Source organism: Heterocephalus glaber, unplaced genomic scaffold, assembly GCF_053883595.1.
Source record: "Heterocephalus glaber isolate CG9 unplaced genomic scaffold, H.glaber_assembly_v1.0 deba00000943, whole genome shotgun sequence".
Taxonomy (NCBI): domain Eukaryota; kingdom Metazoa; phylum Chordata; class Mammalia; order Rodentia; family Bathyergidae; genus Heterocephalus; species Heterocephalus glaber.
In genome coordinates, this window is record NW_028258175.1 from 2052079 (window position 1) to 2066949 (window position 14871).

General features: G+C 47.4%; 1 protein-coding gene across 1 annotated transcript; it reads left to right on the forward strand.

Annotated features, from left to right (window-relative positions):
- The first annotated feature begins 1 nt into the window (after position 1).
- On the forward strand, positions 2-12030 carry Nfatc2ip (nuclear factor of activated T cells 2 interacting protein). The gene is made up of 8 exons (XM_004856028.4): positions 2-420; positions 987-1059; positions 2985-3102; positions 3724-3804; positions 3896-4082; positions 5186-5330; positions 5459-5568; positions 8899-12030. Exons 1-8 carry the CDS (start codon positions 31-33, stop codon positions 9055-9057), a joined length of 1263 nt encoding a protein of 420 aa, XP_004856085.1. The 5' UTR covers positions 2-30; the 3' UTR covers positions 9058-12030.
- The last annotated feature ends 2841 nt before the right edge of the window (positions 12031-14871 follow it).

Below are 14871 nucleotides of genomic sequence, written 5' to 3' on the forward strand. Positions count from 1 at the left end.
AGAGACGGTTGTGCGTGGCAATTGTGTGAGATGGCGGAACCAGTGAGGAGTAGGGTTTTGAGGTCCCGAGGTGGCCGGGTCGGCCGAGGCGCTCGTAGTGGCCGGGGCGGTCGCGGGGGCCGGGGTGGACGTCCTCGCGCCCAGCGTTCTCCAGCCGGGCCCACTGTGGACACAGTGCTTGCGGACTTGGTCAGAGACGGCGATGAGGATGTCCTGGAGGTGGCCACCGCAGGCGGTGCAGTGGACGGTGTTGAGGTCCAGTCCCCGGAGCCCCGGGTGCCTGCTGCGCCTCGGGGCGACAGCGACAGCGACGGGGCGGACGCGCGGCCCGCAGGAGCCCTTCAGACCCTGGTCAGGCGGCGGCGGCGGCGGCTGCTGGACCCGGAGGAGGTGCCGGTGGTTCCAGTATACTCCCGGAAGGTCGGCCGGCCCGGGCGAGCGTGTCGGGGCGAGGGACGCAGGGCCCCTGCGGTGGGGGTTGGGGGCCTGTTTCAAGTGCGAGGTTCCCGGAGCTGTAGTCTTGCGGGTACAGGGAGGCTGAAGGGCTGGGGTTCTTGCGGGTCAGAGACAGGAGGGAAGACCTGAAGCTGGGCTTTGGGGATATTGGGGGGGATATTGGGTTTTGAGGTTGAAGTCCCTTGCTAAGAATGCCAGGAGGCTGGGATACTGGGACCATGGAGATCCAGAAAGGACTGAGGGGGCTATTTCTGGGAGGCCAGGGGCCCCAAGTGAAAGGGTGAGCTAGAACCTGGGGTTCCCTGAGAGTAGATGGGGTAGAGGGACGGCCAGCAACTAAGCCTGCATCTTCAGAGCGCCTTAGGGACGGGCGACAGGGGCGGGGGCATTGCCATTTTGGATCCTGGGAAAGTTGGAGTCCTGATATTCTCATTTTTAGCGAGAATTTAGGAGCTGTGGGGAAAATTTCCCGGTTTCCCTTTCAGTAGAGGGAGGACTTTGGACTGACTTTCCCCTTTTTATTTTTGTAGGTAGAAAGCAGTTTCCATCCCATCCCAGATCCTCTGTCTCTCCTGAAATTCTACCCTGAAGTTGTTGAGGAAGGTAAGAGAGGGCTCAGCACTGGCTTCTCTGAGGAGACTTCTGGAGTATATTTTCCTACAGCCAATATCTTCCCACTCATTGTCTCTTGAGGGCTGGGAGCAGATGGCATGGGAGAGGAGACTCATGTTACTGCTAACCACTCTCCTCCCAACTCAGCACAAAACAGTGTTAATTTAAAGATTTCAAATGCCACCTCCAGATATTCTGATACTGTAATCCTAGTGGGGGCAGGGTAAGAGGGAGTGTTGAGAAACTGTGACATCTAGTTACATCTGCAACAAGTTTCTTGGGAACACTCTGGAGCCAGCAGGATGTTCACTGAAACTTATCTGGTCTTTCAGTCTTTGTCCTTCCCCAGATACAATTTTTGCAGATCTTTTGCAACGGGCAGTGAATAGGATCACTAATAGGGAAGTGATCCAGTTCACAAATGCAGACTTTGGACCTAGATTTCTCTACCATGACTTTTTTTTTTTTGGTATCGGGGATCGAACTCAGGACCTTGCACTTGTGAGGCAGGCACCGGAACCACTGAGCTAAATCCCTGGCCCTAGATTTCTCTACCATGAAGGAGCATCACAGACTAAGAGCAGACTTAGGAGCCATTTGGCCTGGGTTTGAATCCCAACTCTAACCTTAATAGCTGTGTGACCTTGGGCAAATTACTTAACCTCTTAATGTTTCACTAGGAAAATGAGGATAATACTGGATCTGTGTAAAGGGATGAGAATTATTTAAAGGGGATATAGAAAGAGCTGTCTTGTCCCTGTGTATGGTTTAGGACAACAGTATGTGGAAGATAGAAGTGCCATTGTAAAAGGTGCCTCTGTCCTTGCTACTCAAAATGTGGGCCCAGCCATATTAGGCATCCCACAGGAGCTTTTTAGAAGTGCAGAATTTCATGCCTGTAGCAGCTGCTGTATTTAGCCAGGACAGGATTTCTCAACCTCAGCATTACTGGCATTTTGGACTGGAAAATTCTTTATTTGGGGGTCTATCCTGTACACTGTAGAAACTTTAACACCACCCTGACCTCTTTCTACTTGATGCCAATAATGTATCCCAGCCCCCTCCCCACACTGTGACAACCAAAATTGTCTCCAGTATTACTACATGGTCTTCCAGAGGCAGAATTGCCCCTGATTAAGAACCACTGATCTAAAGTTGATCATTATGGTTTCATTTGCATTTTCATATGTATGTATGTATTTATTTGCTTTTGCAGTCCTGGGGCTGGAACCCAGGTCCTTGAGCCTGCTACACAGCATTGAGCTATAGTCCCAGCCCAACTGTATTTATTTTTATGCTTTATAATCCGTTTTTGTTTTTTTTTTTAGGTGAGTGGTACATGGGATTGAACCCAGCGCCTTGCACATGCTAAACATACAGTCTACCACTGAGCTATACCCTAGTCTTATGATATTCTTTCATTGAAAGCAAGCAAATGGGAAAAAGTTTATATTCTAGAATAATATTTGATATTTTTTGGACAAATATCTAAAATTTATTTAAATGACGGCGAAAGTCATATTTTGTACCTGAATCTAACACATGCACATAGTAGATCCAGAGCAACATAGCAAAAGCTTCAAAACTGCTCAGGATATTTGACTTTTTAAATTAGAAGTTTAAGTTAAAATGAATGAAATAAAGAAAATTATTAAGCAAATAACAGTTATGGCCCCTGAACACTTTTCCAGTATTCTTGAGTGGTCCTGTGTGTGTTTGGGGACTTAGTGGTCTCCTTTGTCTCACCCTTATTTTTTTTCAAAAATGTTTTTTTTGGTGATGTTGGGGATCAAGCCCAGGGCCTTGCTCATATCCCCATCCCTTGGGCCCTTCTTAACGCTTCTGACTTGTTTCTCCTTGGCCTCCCTCTGCCATCTCATAGCTAACCCTTTGCACGTTTCCTGCTCTTCCTCCAGAAGCAGATATGGCAGATTCCAGCAGTCCTCACCCTGAGGATCCTGCATTTCCAAGCTCTCCCTTGAAGAAACTGAGGAGTGAAGATGAGAAAGAAGAGAAGGAAAAGGAGGTGTTACTGTGAGTGAGGCTGGGGCACTCTGGCCTAGGGAACAGGAAGGGAACTGGAGAGGTAAGCTGAGGCAGACAGAACCCTCAAGTGGCTCCTGAAAGAGTAAGAAGGCAAGGAAGGAGTCTGGAGGCTCAGGTTGGAAAGAGGTGACCCACCCTGGAGATTAGCACAGGACTTTCAGACTGTCAGTGGGAAGGGAGTCCGGTGGGCTGTGCAGGGGTGAAGGGCATGGTTGACACTCAGCTGGCTGTCTGCCCCCCACCTTCTCAGTGCTACTGTTTCTCTGTAAAATGGGGGTAATCATGGTAACTGTCAGAGTTGTTGAGTAGGTGAAGACTATTAAGTGCCTGATGTCTGTTGGATATTATCAGATATTTACCTGGAAAGTAACTTATTTTAAAATAGGCATTTTCCTCCCTCATATTGGGTCTTGTAAATATAAAAATGATGTCTTAGTTTTTTCCTCTCCCTTACCTACTTTGTCTTCCAGTAAAATGGATGTTACTGGCAGGTGCTTCTTGATTGTCTAGCTCTCTCTCTCTGGTTCCTGGGGTCAACAGCCCATGAAAAGAAGTACAGGGTTGGAGTTTCTCCTTAGTCTCTATCCTGTCCCTCTCTCCTCTCTACAGGGCTGAGGACACCTCTCCTTTGCCCTCACCTCCACCGAGAGGCAAAAGCAGGAAGCGTACTCCGGCACTTCAGAAGTTAAGGTGCCAGAGGCTGGGGCTCCTTGCTGGGGTGAGGAGGGGCAATTTGTTAGGTGGCCAATCCCAACTGACCCAAAGTCTTCTGTGCATGCAGGGAGGTGAACAAGCGCCTCCGAGATCTCCGATCCTGCCTGAGCCCCAAGCAGCATCAGGGCCGAGGCCACCGGAGCCAAGATGATGAGGTTCTCCTCGTAGAAGGGCCTGTCCTCCCAGACAAGCCCCGGCTCTTCCCACTCAAAGTCTGGTGCCGGGCTGATGTGGTCCGATTGCCCATCAAAATGGTAAGTACCTGAGGGCTTGCAGGAGGAGGACTTAGGAGCTGCCTTGGAAGGAGGGACCATGTCTTCCTTTTTCATCCTGCTCCTAGAGCTTCCTGGCTTCCCACCGCTCTTTCTTCCCTCCATGCCTTATGCTTGCTATCCCCTCTGTTTTTTCCCTCAATCTCCTCTTTTTCTGGCAGACTTCCTACTCGTTCTTCAAGGCTTCATTTAAGCATGTGTCTTCTAGGAAGCATTTCTTGGGAGTGCCTCAGTAGAGCCTGTGCTTCCCCCTTGGGGTTGTCCTCACTTGCTGAACATAGTAGATGTCAATCATCCTCAGTTCCCCAGCTTCCTGACAAAGGCTGATATTGTGTAGGAATGGCCCCAGTTCAACACCAAAGATGATAACAGAAATGAGCACTATGATGAGTCAAGCAGCTAAGGTGGAGGCTGTAGACTGACCATCCATGGCCTTCTCAACAGTGATGTGCTGCCTGTTCTGTAGGAGCATTTAACATAGATGTGGGGTTAGAGATGGGTGTGACAGGATAGAGTGCTTGCCTAGCAGGTGAGAGGCTCTGAGTTCCACCCCCACACTGCCAGATAAAACAAGTTTGTTGACAGTCTTTGCAATAGATACTTAGCGGCTCAAGTTTCTGGCTTTTAAAAATAGGAAGTTGCAGTCAGACTGACCCATGTTCACACACAGGGTAGCAGTCACCCGAAGTGTATAAGAGCTGGCCTGTTAAGATGGCCATGTGCGGGCTGGGGATTCAGCTCAGTGGTTCTGGCGCCTGCCTCACAAGCGCAAGGTCCCAAGTTTGATCCCTGGTACCAAAAAAAAAAAGATGGCCATGTGATTCATTTGTGGCAATCCTACCATTCCATTTTTCTCTTAAACCGTGGCTGCTTTATTTTTTTGTGCTATTCATCTGAACTCATTACTGACATGACTTTATTTTATACTTGATAAATATGTTGACTATGGTGACTAAGGTGAATGTAGCTCACATCTGAGGAGTTTAGGCTGGAAACTTGTGTTTGGGTTAGTGGTGTTAGGGTAGGAGTGGGGCAAGGAATTTCAAGGCAGGAAGGCTACCTTTGCTGCTTGTCGCCTTCCTTAGTCGGAGCCTCTGCAGAGTGTGGTGGACCACATGGCCTCTCATCTCGGGGTATCCCCAAGCAGGATTCTCTTGCTCTTTGGAGAGACAGAGCTGTCCCCTGCCGCTACCCCCAGGACCCTAAAGCTTGGAGTGGCTGACATCATTGGTGAGTAGAAGACAAAGTGGTTGGGCTTTGAGGCTTTTGTTACCAGAGGGGAACAGAGGAGTGTCCCAGGATGGGGCCTGTTTCCAACCCCCTACTTAGGCCTGGCTTCCTAATCCTGCCTCCTGCAGACTGTGTGGTGCTGGCAAATTCCTCAGAGGGTGCAGAGGTGTCCCAGCAGCTCCGGCTCCGGGTGCAGGGGAAAGAGAAACACCAGATGCTGGAGATCTTGCTGTCTCAAGTGAGTGGGGGAAGTGGCCATGCATGTTTCCCCATCTTTTCTCTGCTGTCTCTTATTGTCAGTTTATAGGTGCCAGATTCCTCCTAATCCTGACTCTGCAAACACTTGTCTCCATGTTCTTGGGTGCCTATCCAGCCTATAAGTGGAGGAAGCCCATCTTTCAACTTCCCTTCTCCTCCTGCTGGGACCTCTGCTCTAGTCTGTAACAGTCATATGTGGGAAAGGACTATTGTTACATTCACTTAAGAAATAAGGAAATGGATCCCTGCATGTGGGAGGCTGTGGCAGGAGGATCACAAGTTTGAGGCCAGCCTGGATGACACAGTGAGGTTCAAGGCCACCCTGGACTACATAGTGAGACTTTGTCTCAAAGCGGAAAAAAAAAAGGAAACCAAGATCTAGAGAAGTAGAATAATTCACTGTATTCATTTCTTATAGCAGCTGTAGCAAAATACGGCAAGGAAGTTCCCCCTTACCTGGGGTTTGCCTTCAGTGGTTTTAGGTACCCACGGAATAGAAAATACTAAACAAGAAATTCCAGAAATAAACAATTCATAAGGTTGGGTTTTTTTGTAATTTATAAGTTTTAAATTGTGTTTTAAATCATTCTGAGCAGAGTTAACTATCGGGGCCCCCCCGCAGAGGATCCCAGTCTCCTGCTTGGTGCTATGACTAAAGGCAAGAGGAACGACTTAGAGACAGAATCTAAGTGAAATAGGGAACTAGAATGGTCAGTGCTGAGCAAGCAAAGACCCTGAAACAGCCAGAACCACCTATACTTATTGGTGATACAATCATTTGTTAAATTGGGATGAGGAGGCTACATGTGGTTGCCGATGCAGGCAAGGCTTGTAAAAGAAGGGACAAAGCATTCTTGCTTTAGGATCAGAACAGATCAGATACATGTTGTGGCTAATGATTAACACATCTTTTCAGTTAAGAAGGTTTCAGTTCTGGGAATGGAATTTGGGTAAGAATCACTCTGACCTCGGCTGTCACGTTATTTTATCTCATAGGCCCAGGGGTCACAGACCATTTCTCTGGTCTCTGCTGTGGCTATTGGCAGGTGTGGGGGTAGTGCTAACCCACATGCCATCCACAGTGCTCTCATGAGTCACATAGGCTTTGGCCAGACTCACTTTTTAAAACAAGCCAGGTGTGGGGTTAGTGCCTCTACTTCATGCAGCCTGCTTTGGGCATGATCCCCAGGGGGGTCTCTTGCAGCAGCAGCCTTGCACTGCCATTGCCATCCCACACTGCCCCACTCAGGTGGGGCAGATCCTTCTCCGGACTCGCCACACTGCTCTGCCCGTTACTCACCTAGTAGCTGTCTGGGTTGTCAGACTGACTCTTAGGGTATCACAGTGCTTGTGTTCAAGTAACCCTCATTTTAAAATAGCCTCAAAGCACATGCCTAGTGATGCTAGCAATTTGGATGTCACAAAGAGAAGCTGTAAAGTCCGTCCTTCCTTCCTTCCTTCCTTCCTTCCTTCCTTCCTTCCTTCCCTCCTTCCCTCCTTCCCTCCTTCCCTCCTTCCCTCCTTCCCTCCTTCCCTCCTTCCCTCCTTCCCTCCTTCCCGTATGAGGCAGGGTCTCCCTTTGTAGTTCAGACTGGCCTTGAACTCATTTTGTAGCCCAGGCTGGCCTCAAATTTGCAGTGATCCTCCTGCCTCAGCCTTTCAAGTGCTGGGATTACAAGCATGTGCCAGTATGCCCAGCCAAAGTGCTTCCTTTAGGGCCAGGAATTTAGCTAAGTGGTTCTGATGCTTGCCTCGCAAGCACAGGGTCCCGAGTTCAATCTCCAGTACCAAAAAAAAAAGTGCTTCCTTTAAATGAAAATTCTTTTTTTTTTCTGGTATCGGGGATCAAACTCAGGACCTTGCGCTTGGAAGGCAAGTGACAGAATCACTGAGCTAAATTCCCGGGCCTAAATGAAAATTCTTAAAAACACATGCTGAGATGCTATAATCCACTGTACAATAAGATATTTTGAGAGAGACAGATGACATTCATATAACTTTTATTGCAATTTACAGTCTATTGTTAAGATTGCTCTAGTTGGGCCAGGGATTTAGCTCAGTGGTTTTACCACCTGCCTCATAAGCACAAAGTCGTCCTGAGTTTGATCCCTAGTACCAAAAAAAAAAAACAAAAAAAAGAAAAGATTGCTCTAGTTTTATTATTAGTTGCTAATTTCTTACTGTGCCTAATTAATAAATTAAACTTTATCTTAAGTGTATATAAAAGAAAAAATAGTATATATATTCTTGGCTTCAGGCTTCCACTATCCATGTTTTCAGGCCTCCACCGGGGGTCTTAGAATGACAGGGACTACTATATCACAGACTGGGTGGCTTAAAACAATAGAAATCTATTATCTTACAGTTCTGGAGACTGGGAGTCTGATATAAAGGTGTTAGTAGGGCCGCACAACCTCCAAGCCTCTGGGTAGAACCCTTCTTTGCCTCTTTCTGGCTTCTGGGTAGCCAGAGCCCCTTGGCTTGCAGCTGGGTCACTCTGTCTCTTTCATCCGAGGACATACGTCATATTGGACTAGCAGCCTCTCTAATCAAGTATGGCCTCATCTTGTTTACATTTTCTTTTTGCTTAAATTCTTTTATTGGTACATTTTAGGTATACAGTGCATTTACATTTATTGTTGGGTGCTTGTACCTGTACATGATGTATCATGGTTCTTATTTTTTCCCCATTACCTGTGCGCCTTTCACCCCCTCCACCCTTCCCTATTTTCATAGACTTCATTTCCATTTTTTTTCTTTTCTCATAATTTGTCCTTTCCCTTCTTTTCTTTCCCCTTCCCCTCCCACCACCCCTACCCCTTTGGACCTTTTCTTCTTATTTCAAATTAACTTGATTACATTTTCAAGGCCCCAGGGGTTAGGAATGTAATAATCTTCTGGAAGATGTAGTTCAACCCATAACACTTTTCTAAGGTCACACATCAAATAAGTGGGAAAGTCGAGCCCCTGGCTTGGATCATTCGCAGTCTAGAACCTGGACTGTCTTATGATATATATATATATATAATTTTTTCAGTACCAGGGATCAAATTTGGGACCTTGCGCTTGCGAGGCAGGTGCCGGAACCCCTGAGCTACATCCCTGGCTGTCTTATGATGTATTGATACATTGTCCCAGTTCCCAAGCGGAACCTGGCTGAGCTGGCTTTCTCATCCGTTTGCTGTCCCTCCAGGGGGCGCTAACCTCACTGACGGGCCTGATCTGTTTCAGGTTCTTTGTCCAGCCCTATAGGGACCTCCCCCACCCGCCTTTCACGTTTTTACATCGATTTTTTTCTCTCTCCTCCCAGGATTCCCCCCTTGAGACCCTCATGTTGCACTACGAGGAGGCCATGGGACTCTCTGGCCACAAGCTCTCCTTCTTCTTTGATGGGACAAAGCTTTCGGGCAAGGAGCTACCAGCTGATCTGGGGATGGAATCTGGGGACCTCATCGAGGTCTGGGGCTAAAACCCCATTCCCTGTTTGGAGGCCCAGCCAGACTTAGGAGAAACTCCTTTTTGGCCCTGTAAGGGTGAGCAGAAGGTGAGGTCGTTTATTTTTAAACTGAATCAAAAGCAAGGACTGACTCTGGGCCCCATCTCCTATCAGCCCTGGCCTCAAGCCGTTAACCACCAGGTTAATTGCACGGGGGTTGTTGCTGCCCCCAGTGGCCTGTGGTACCACACACATGTGCTGAGTTTTGTAGCCCACCTGTCCTATTGAAACTCCGCTACTGCCCTTTGCTTCACTGAAATGTCTGCTCCATGAAACTTTGCTCATGTTTAAAGAGTAAGTTGAAATAAACAAGGATTTGGTATGGGTTTCCAGGTCTGGGATTTACATCACACTGAGTACCAACAGTGGCCTTATTCTCACATGGGGGCTGGGTTTGCTGGAGCCATGTGTGATGCAGGCTCCTTAGCATGCAGGAGAGGAAATGAGTAGAGCATGTGTACTGAGCTTAAGCACAGGTAGACAGGATAGTCTTCTAGGATAACAGTAGTGGAATCTCAGCCCTGAGTATCTCCTCAACCCCAGGACTCTAGTCACTTTTTCTGGTGCACATATTTAAGCTGTTTTGTTTTGGAACTTGGGCATATAGTCTCATGCAAAAATTCTCTGGTTTTATGACTTTCTCCCTTCTTTACACCACTCTCATTAGTACCCCATCTAATATATTTATTACACATTTGAATATATCTTCTTTTTGGTACCGGGGATCGAACTTGGGACCTTGCGCTTGCGAGGCAGGCACTGGAACCACTGAGCTAAATCCCCCGCCCATTTGTATATATCTTTAAAAGATAGTTTTATGAGGGAGTGGTATCGTGCAATAGATCCTATACTCTTTTCACCCACCATGTGTGACGCTCTAGCCTGCTGCTCATTGTAGCTGTATCGTTGCCCTGAACTGCTTCCTGGTGCTGCACAGGGGCATCACCTGCATTTTGTCACATGATGTCTTACGTGGTTGACCCCTGGGTGCTTCCAGTGCCTTGGCACTGTACACAGGCCATGATGAACATCATTTTCTGGGGCCCCTTCTATGCTTATGTGAACAGTTCTCTAGGCTGTGTGCCCAGGAGAGGATAATGGGTCATTCAGATGAATTTCTTTGGCTTCCCAGATTTTTCCTCAGAATGGGGATTGACTCTCCCATTGGAAGCTTCCCTTCTCATCCTTACCACCACTGAGTGTTGTCCAACTTTCTGATTTTGGATAATCTGATGGGTATAAAATGACACCATGTTTTAATGTGCATTCACCTGATCATTAATTTAGGTACATTTTTTTTTAGCTGGGCATGGAGCACACAGTAATTCCAGCACTGTGGAGACTGAGGCAGGGTTAGAAATTCAAGCCCAGACTTGGCAATTTAGCGAGACTTTGTCTTAGGATAAAAAATTAAAAAGGGCCAGGGATATAGTTCGATGCTAAAGCCTTTGGTTCAATCCTAGTACTGCCAGCAAATACCAAAAAAGAATTTTTAAATGTATCTATCAGCCTTTCTGATTTCTCTTTTTGTGAATTGCTCATTTTCTTTTTTTTTTTTTGGTACCGGGGATTCAACTTGGGTCCTTGAGCTTGCTCAGCAGCCAGCGAAATCACTGAGCCAAATCCCTGGCCCTATTTCTTTTTTTTTTTTTTTTTTTTTGGTACCAGGGATCAAACTCAGGACCTTGCGCTTTTGAGGCAAGCAGTGGAACCACTGAGCTAAAACCCCGGCCCAAATGCTCATTTTCTCATGGAGCTTCCTTATTTTTTTGATACTGGGAATTGAACTCAGGACCTTGCACTTGACAGGCAGGCACCGGAACCACTGAGCTACATCCCCAGGCCTGGAGCTTCCTTTTTTTATGTTTGTTTATTCTGAAGAGTTGCTTGTGAATTCTTGGGTGATTGCAAATAACTCCTAGAACAGCACTTTGTGTATGTAGGGCTATCTTTCACTGAACATTCTTGATTTTTTTTCTGCCCAGTACCAGGGATCAAACTCAGGACCTTGCGCTTGTGAGGCAGGTGCAGCGCCACTGAGCTCATCTCCAACCCCTATTCTTTGTTTGTTTTGGTACCAGGGATCGAACTTGGGTCCTTGTGCTTGTGCAGCAGGCGGCGAAACCACTGAACTACATCCCCGGCCCCCCTATTCTTGATTTTAATGTAGACAAATTAACCATTTTGTTATAAAGTTTTTGCATTTCACTGTCTTATTTAAAGATATTAACAGAAGAAAAGTTAGCTTGGTGGTTTTTCCTCTCCTGTTGAGGTCACTGAATAAGGCTGAAGTCCAGCTAGGACACTGTGATATGGACTGGCTGGCAGCTGTTCTGGAGGTCAAACATTGGGTTCTCACTGGCCAATACCAAGCCATATTGGCTGCTAAATAGGGAGCCTCGCTTTTATAGGAGGTTTTTTTGTTTGTTTTTTTTGTTACTGGGGATCAAACTCGCTTGCAAGGCAGGCGGCATAACCACTGAGCTAAATCCCTGGCCCCTGGAGCTTCACTTTTATTTTATTGTATTTTATTTTTTCGGTACCGGGGATCGAACTTGGGTCCTTGTGTTTACACAGCAGATGGCGAAACCACTGAGCTAAATGCCTGGCCCAAGCCTCACTTTTAAATGATTTAAAATGTACCTACCTTTTTTTATGTGAAACCAAGTTTTTTTTCTTTTTTTAAACCTTATAGCGAGCCAGTTTTATCAGTTTTGTCTACTAAAACCATTAATCGTCCACTGACAGTGGTATAATTTTAGCAAAGGTATGTTGACTTCATAGTAAAATTTTATTGGAATGTGGGATTCCTTTGCATTTTAAAACATTTAAATAATTCATGATATGTCCTAGCTCTTCCTGTTTTCAGATCTTTTGAGCCCATTGATAAGCATGTACATAATCATATGTACTCCATCTCAGCAGAATAAATGGTAATACACTCCACCTGTGTGTCCTGAGGGTTTCTTTCAGTCTGCGCGGCCTTGGTGACACACCTGCTAAAGTCCTCGTGACAGAGACCACTAATTATTTCCCCATATCCATTTCTGCTCGTTCACAGGTACTAGAGCCCATGGCTCTGAACTCAGAGCAGAGACACTCAGCACAAAGACAGTATGGCTGGCCCTTCATGTCAACGCAGTTTCATCCAGAGAGTCAACCAGCCATGAGTTGAAACTGTTAGGGAAAGAAATGGATCTCTGTACTGAGTGTGTATAGACTTTCTTCCTGTTGTCATTCCCCAAGCAAGACAGTATAACTGTTTGCATAGCCCTTACATGGGAGCAGGTATCACATGGGATCCACCTGGAGGTGGCCATTGCCAGTTCTGGCTCCTGGGGTCCAAGTGGGAGAGGGAGCCACTTCCAGGAAGTCTATACAGGGGCGTGTGTGCCTGTGTGCCCTCTCCTCGCTTGCCTCCTGCCTGCTGACTGGATGTGAAACAGGTGTCCTTGACACGGGGGACCTCCAGGCCGGCGGCCTCATGGCAGGGAGTGAGAGGAGCCTGGCTCAGTCTCCATGTAGCACCTTACCAGCCCCCGCACCACTGACCTCTGGACTTTTATGTGAACGAGGAACTTTGTCTTGCTTAAATAACTGTTATTTTGGGGTTTCTGTCCCCTAACACCACACCCAAGTTTTAACTCCAAGATGTGGAACTATTGAGCCAGGCGTGATGGTGCACACCTGTAGTCCCAGCACTCAGGAGGCTGAGGCCTGAGGATCACCACAAGTTCAAGACTAGCCTGGGCTAGTTCAAGGTCAGCTGGAACTACATAGCAAGACCCTGTCTCAAAACACAAAAACATATCACAATATTGTAGTGATCCCCTTGCGGGTACTTGTGAGAGTTTTCTTAGAGGTTTATAACCAGGAATGGAGTCACCAGTCGCTAGTAGAATGTGCATCTTCCCAGCTTCTCACTCTGTCCTTTTCCCTCTCTATTTTGCAGTAGTGAGATTCAACCCACGGTTTTCACACTGAGCTACATTCCCAGTCCATTAAAAAATTTTTTCTTGAAATTTGGAGACAGGGTCTCAACAAGTTGCCCAGGCTAGGCTCCAATTTGTGATCTTCCTGCCAGAGTGCTGGGATTACCAGCATGCACCACCACACCCCTCTCCAGCTTCTCCTGAATTGTTACATTGGTAACCCAAGATAAGACCATCAGCAATCACTAGAATGTTCAGTTTCCTCCTGGCTTTGCTAGTGCATCATCTGGGAAGGATTTCATTGGAAAAGAATTTGCATTTTTCTGTGGCAGAGAAGTTGTTCGCTCTTTCCCGGGCTCTTCATAAGCTCAGGCATCATCTGAGCAACGCTGTGAGGTAGGTGGTCCCATTTTACTGAGGAGAGAATGAACCTGCCCCAGACACCTCGCCTCCAGTCACAGCCAAATGTAGACACCTGAGCCTGACACAGACTAAGAATTTTTGAGACCAGTGACTCTCATTCATACTCTGTCTCTGTCTCTCTCAAACTTGTGGCGACCTCCTGTGCCATGCTGGATCAGCTGCTGGGGTTGGGGTGAGAAGCCCTGTCTCTAGCAGTCCCCAGAGGATGCAGCAGTGCTAAATGGTACTCGGAGGAGCAAGGTCTGGCCCCACATCGCAGACATGGCATTACCTAGCAACTGCTGAATGAGTAGTTTCCCCACTGCATCACGTTGCAGGGGCCAGAAATCTTCATGCTTCTTTTTGGTGCTGGGGATGGAACAAACCCCGGGCCATGTGTGTGCTTTCCTCCTGTGCCACCTCCTCAGCCACAGTTCCCCTGGAAGCCTCCTCTCTCACTCGCTCTATCATCACATCAGCTCCACTTCCCCAGCTCGCTCACTTTTGTCCCCTTCCTCCCATCGACCCAGTCCAAGCTGCCGCTGCCTGAAGCCCAGTCTCACGCCACAGTCACCCTGCTTCCCCTCTAGCCCATCTGTGCGGCAACCAGAGTGACCTCCGGTATGCACCTCATTTATTTATTTAGAGGTACTGGGGATAGAACCTACCACTGAACTGCACTCCAGGAAGGTACTATTCTATTTTGCCTTTTTTTAAAGACAGGGTCTCGCTATGTAGCCCAGGCTGGGCTTGAACTCATGGTGATCCTCTTGCCTCAGCCTCCCTAGTGCTGGGATTATAGGCCTGCACCACCATGCCCAGCTGCCTTTTTATTTCTTTAAGACAGGGTCTCACTAAGTTCCTAGGCTAACCTTGAATTTGTGATCCTCTTCAGCCTCCTTGGATGAGATTATAGGCATGTGCTACCATGTAAACTTGCTTCTTTATTTATTTAGTTACCAGGATCGAACTTGGGACCTTGCACTTGCTAGGCAGGCGCTGGAACCACTGAGCTAAATCCCTGGCGCAAGCTTATTTATTTTTTAAGAGATGAGTCTTACTATGCTGCCCAGGTTGGTTTTGAGCTCCGGGGCTCAAGCAATCCTGCCTCAGCCTCCTAAGTAGCTGGAACTATAGGCATGAGCTACCATGCATATCTGACTGTCAAATCTGATTTTTAAATTAATTTTGTAGCGCTGGAGGACCAAACCCAGGGCCTCATGTGCTAGGGAAACACTGTACCATTGAGCCACACTCCCAACCCCAAATGTGATTTTAAAATGGCACATTTTAACCTGGCCCACCTAGCCAGCCTCCTGTGTCCCACAGCTCCCCATTTACCCTTCTTACAGATGCTGTCCATCCTGTTTCCTTCCGTGAGCAAGCCCTTTGCGCATGCTCTCCTCCTCCCTGGAATGTTCCTCCTTCCCCTTGTAGTTGCAGTAGCCCCTCT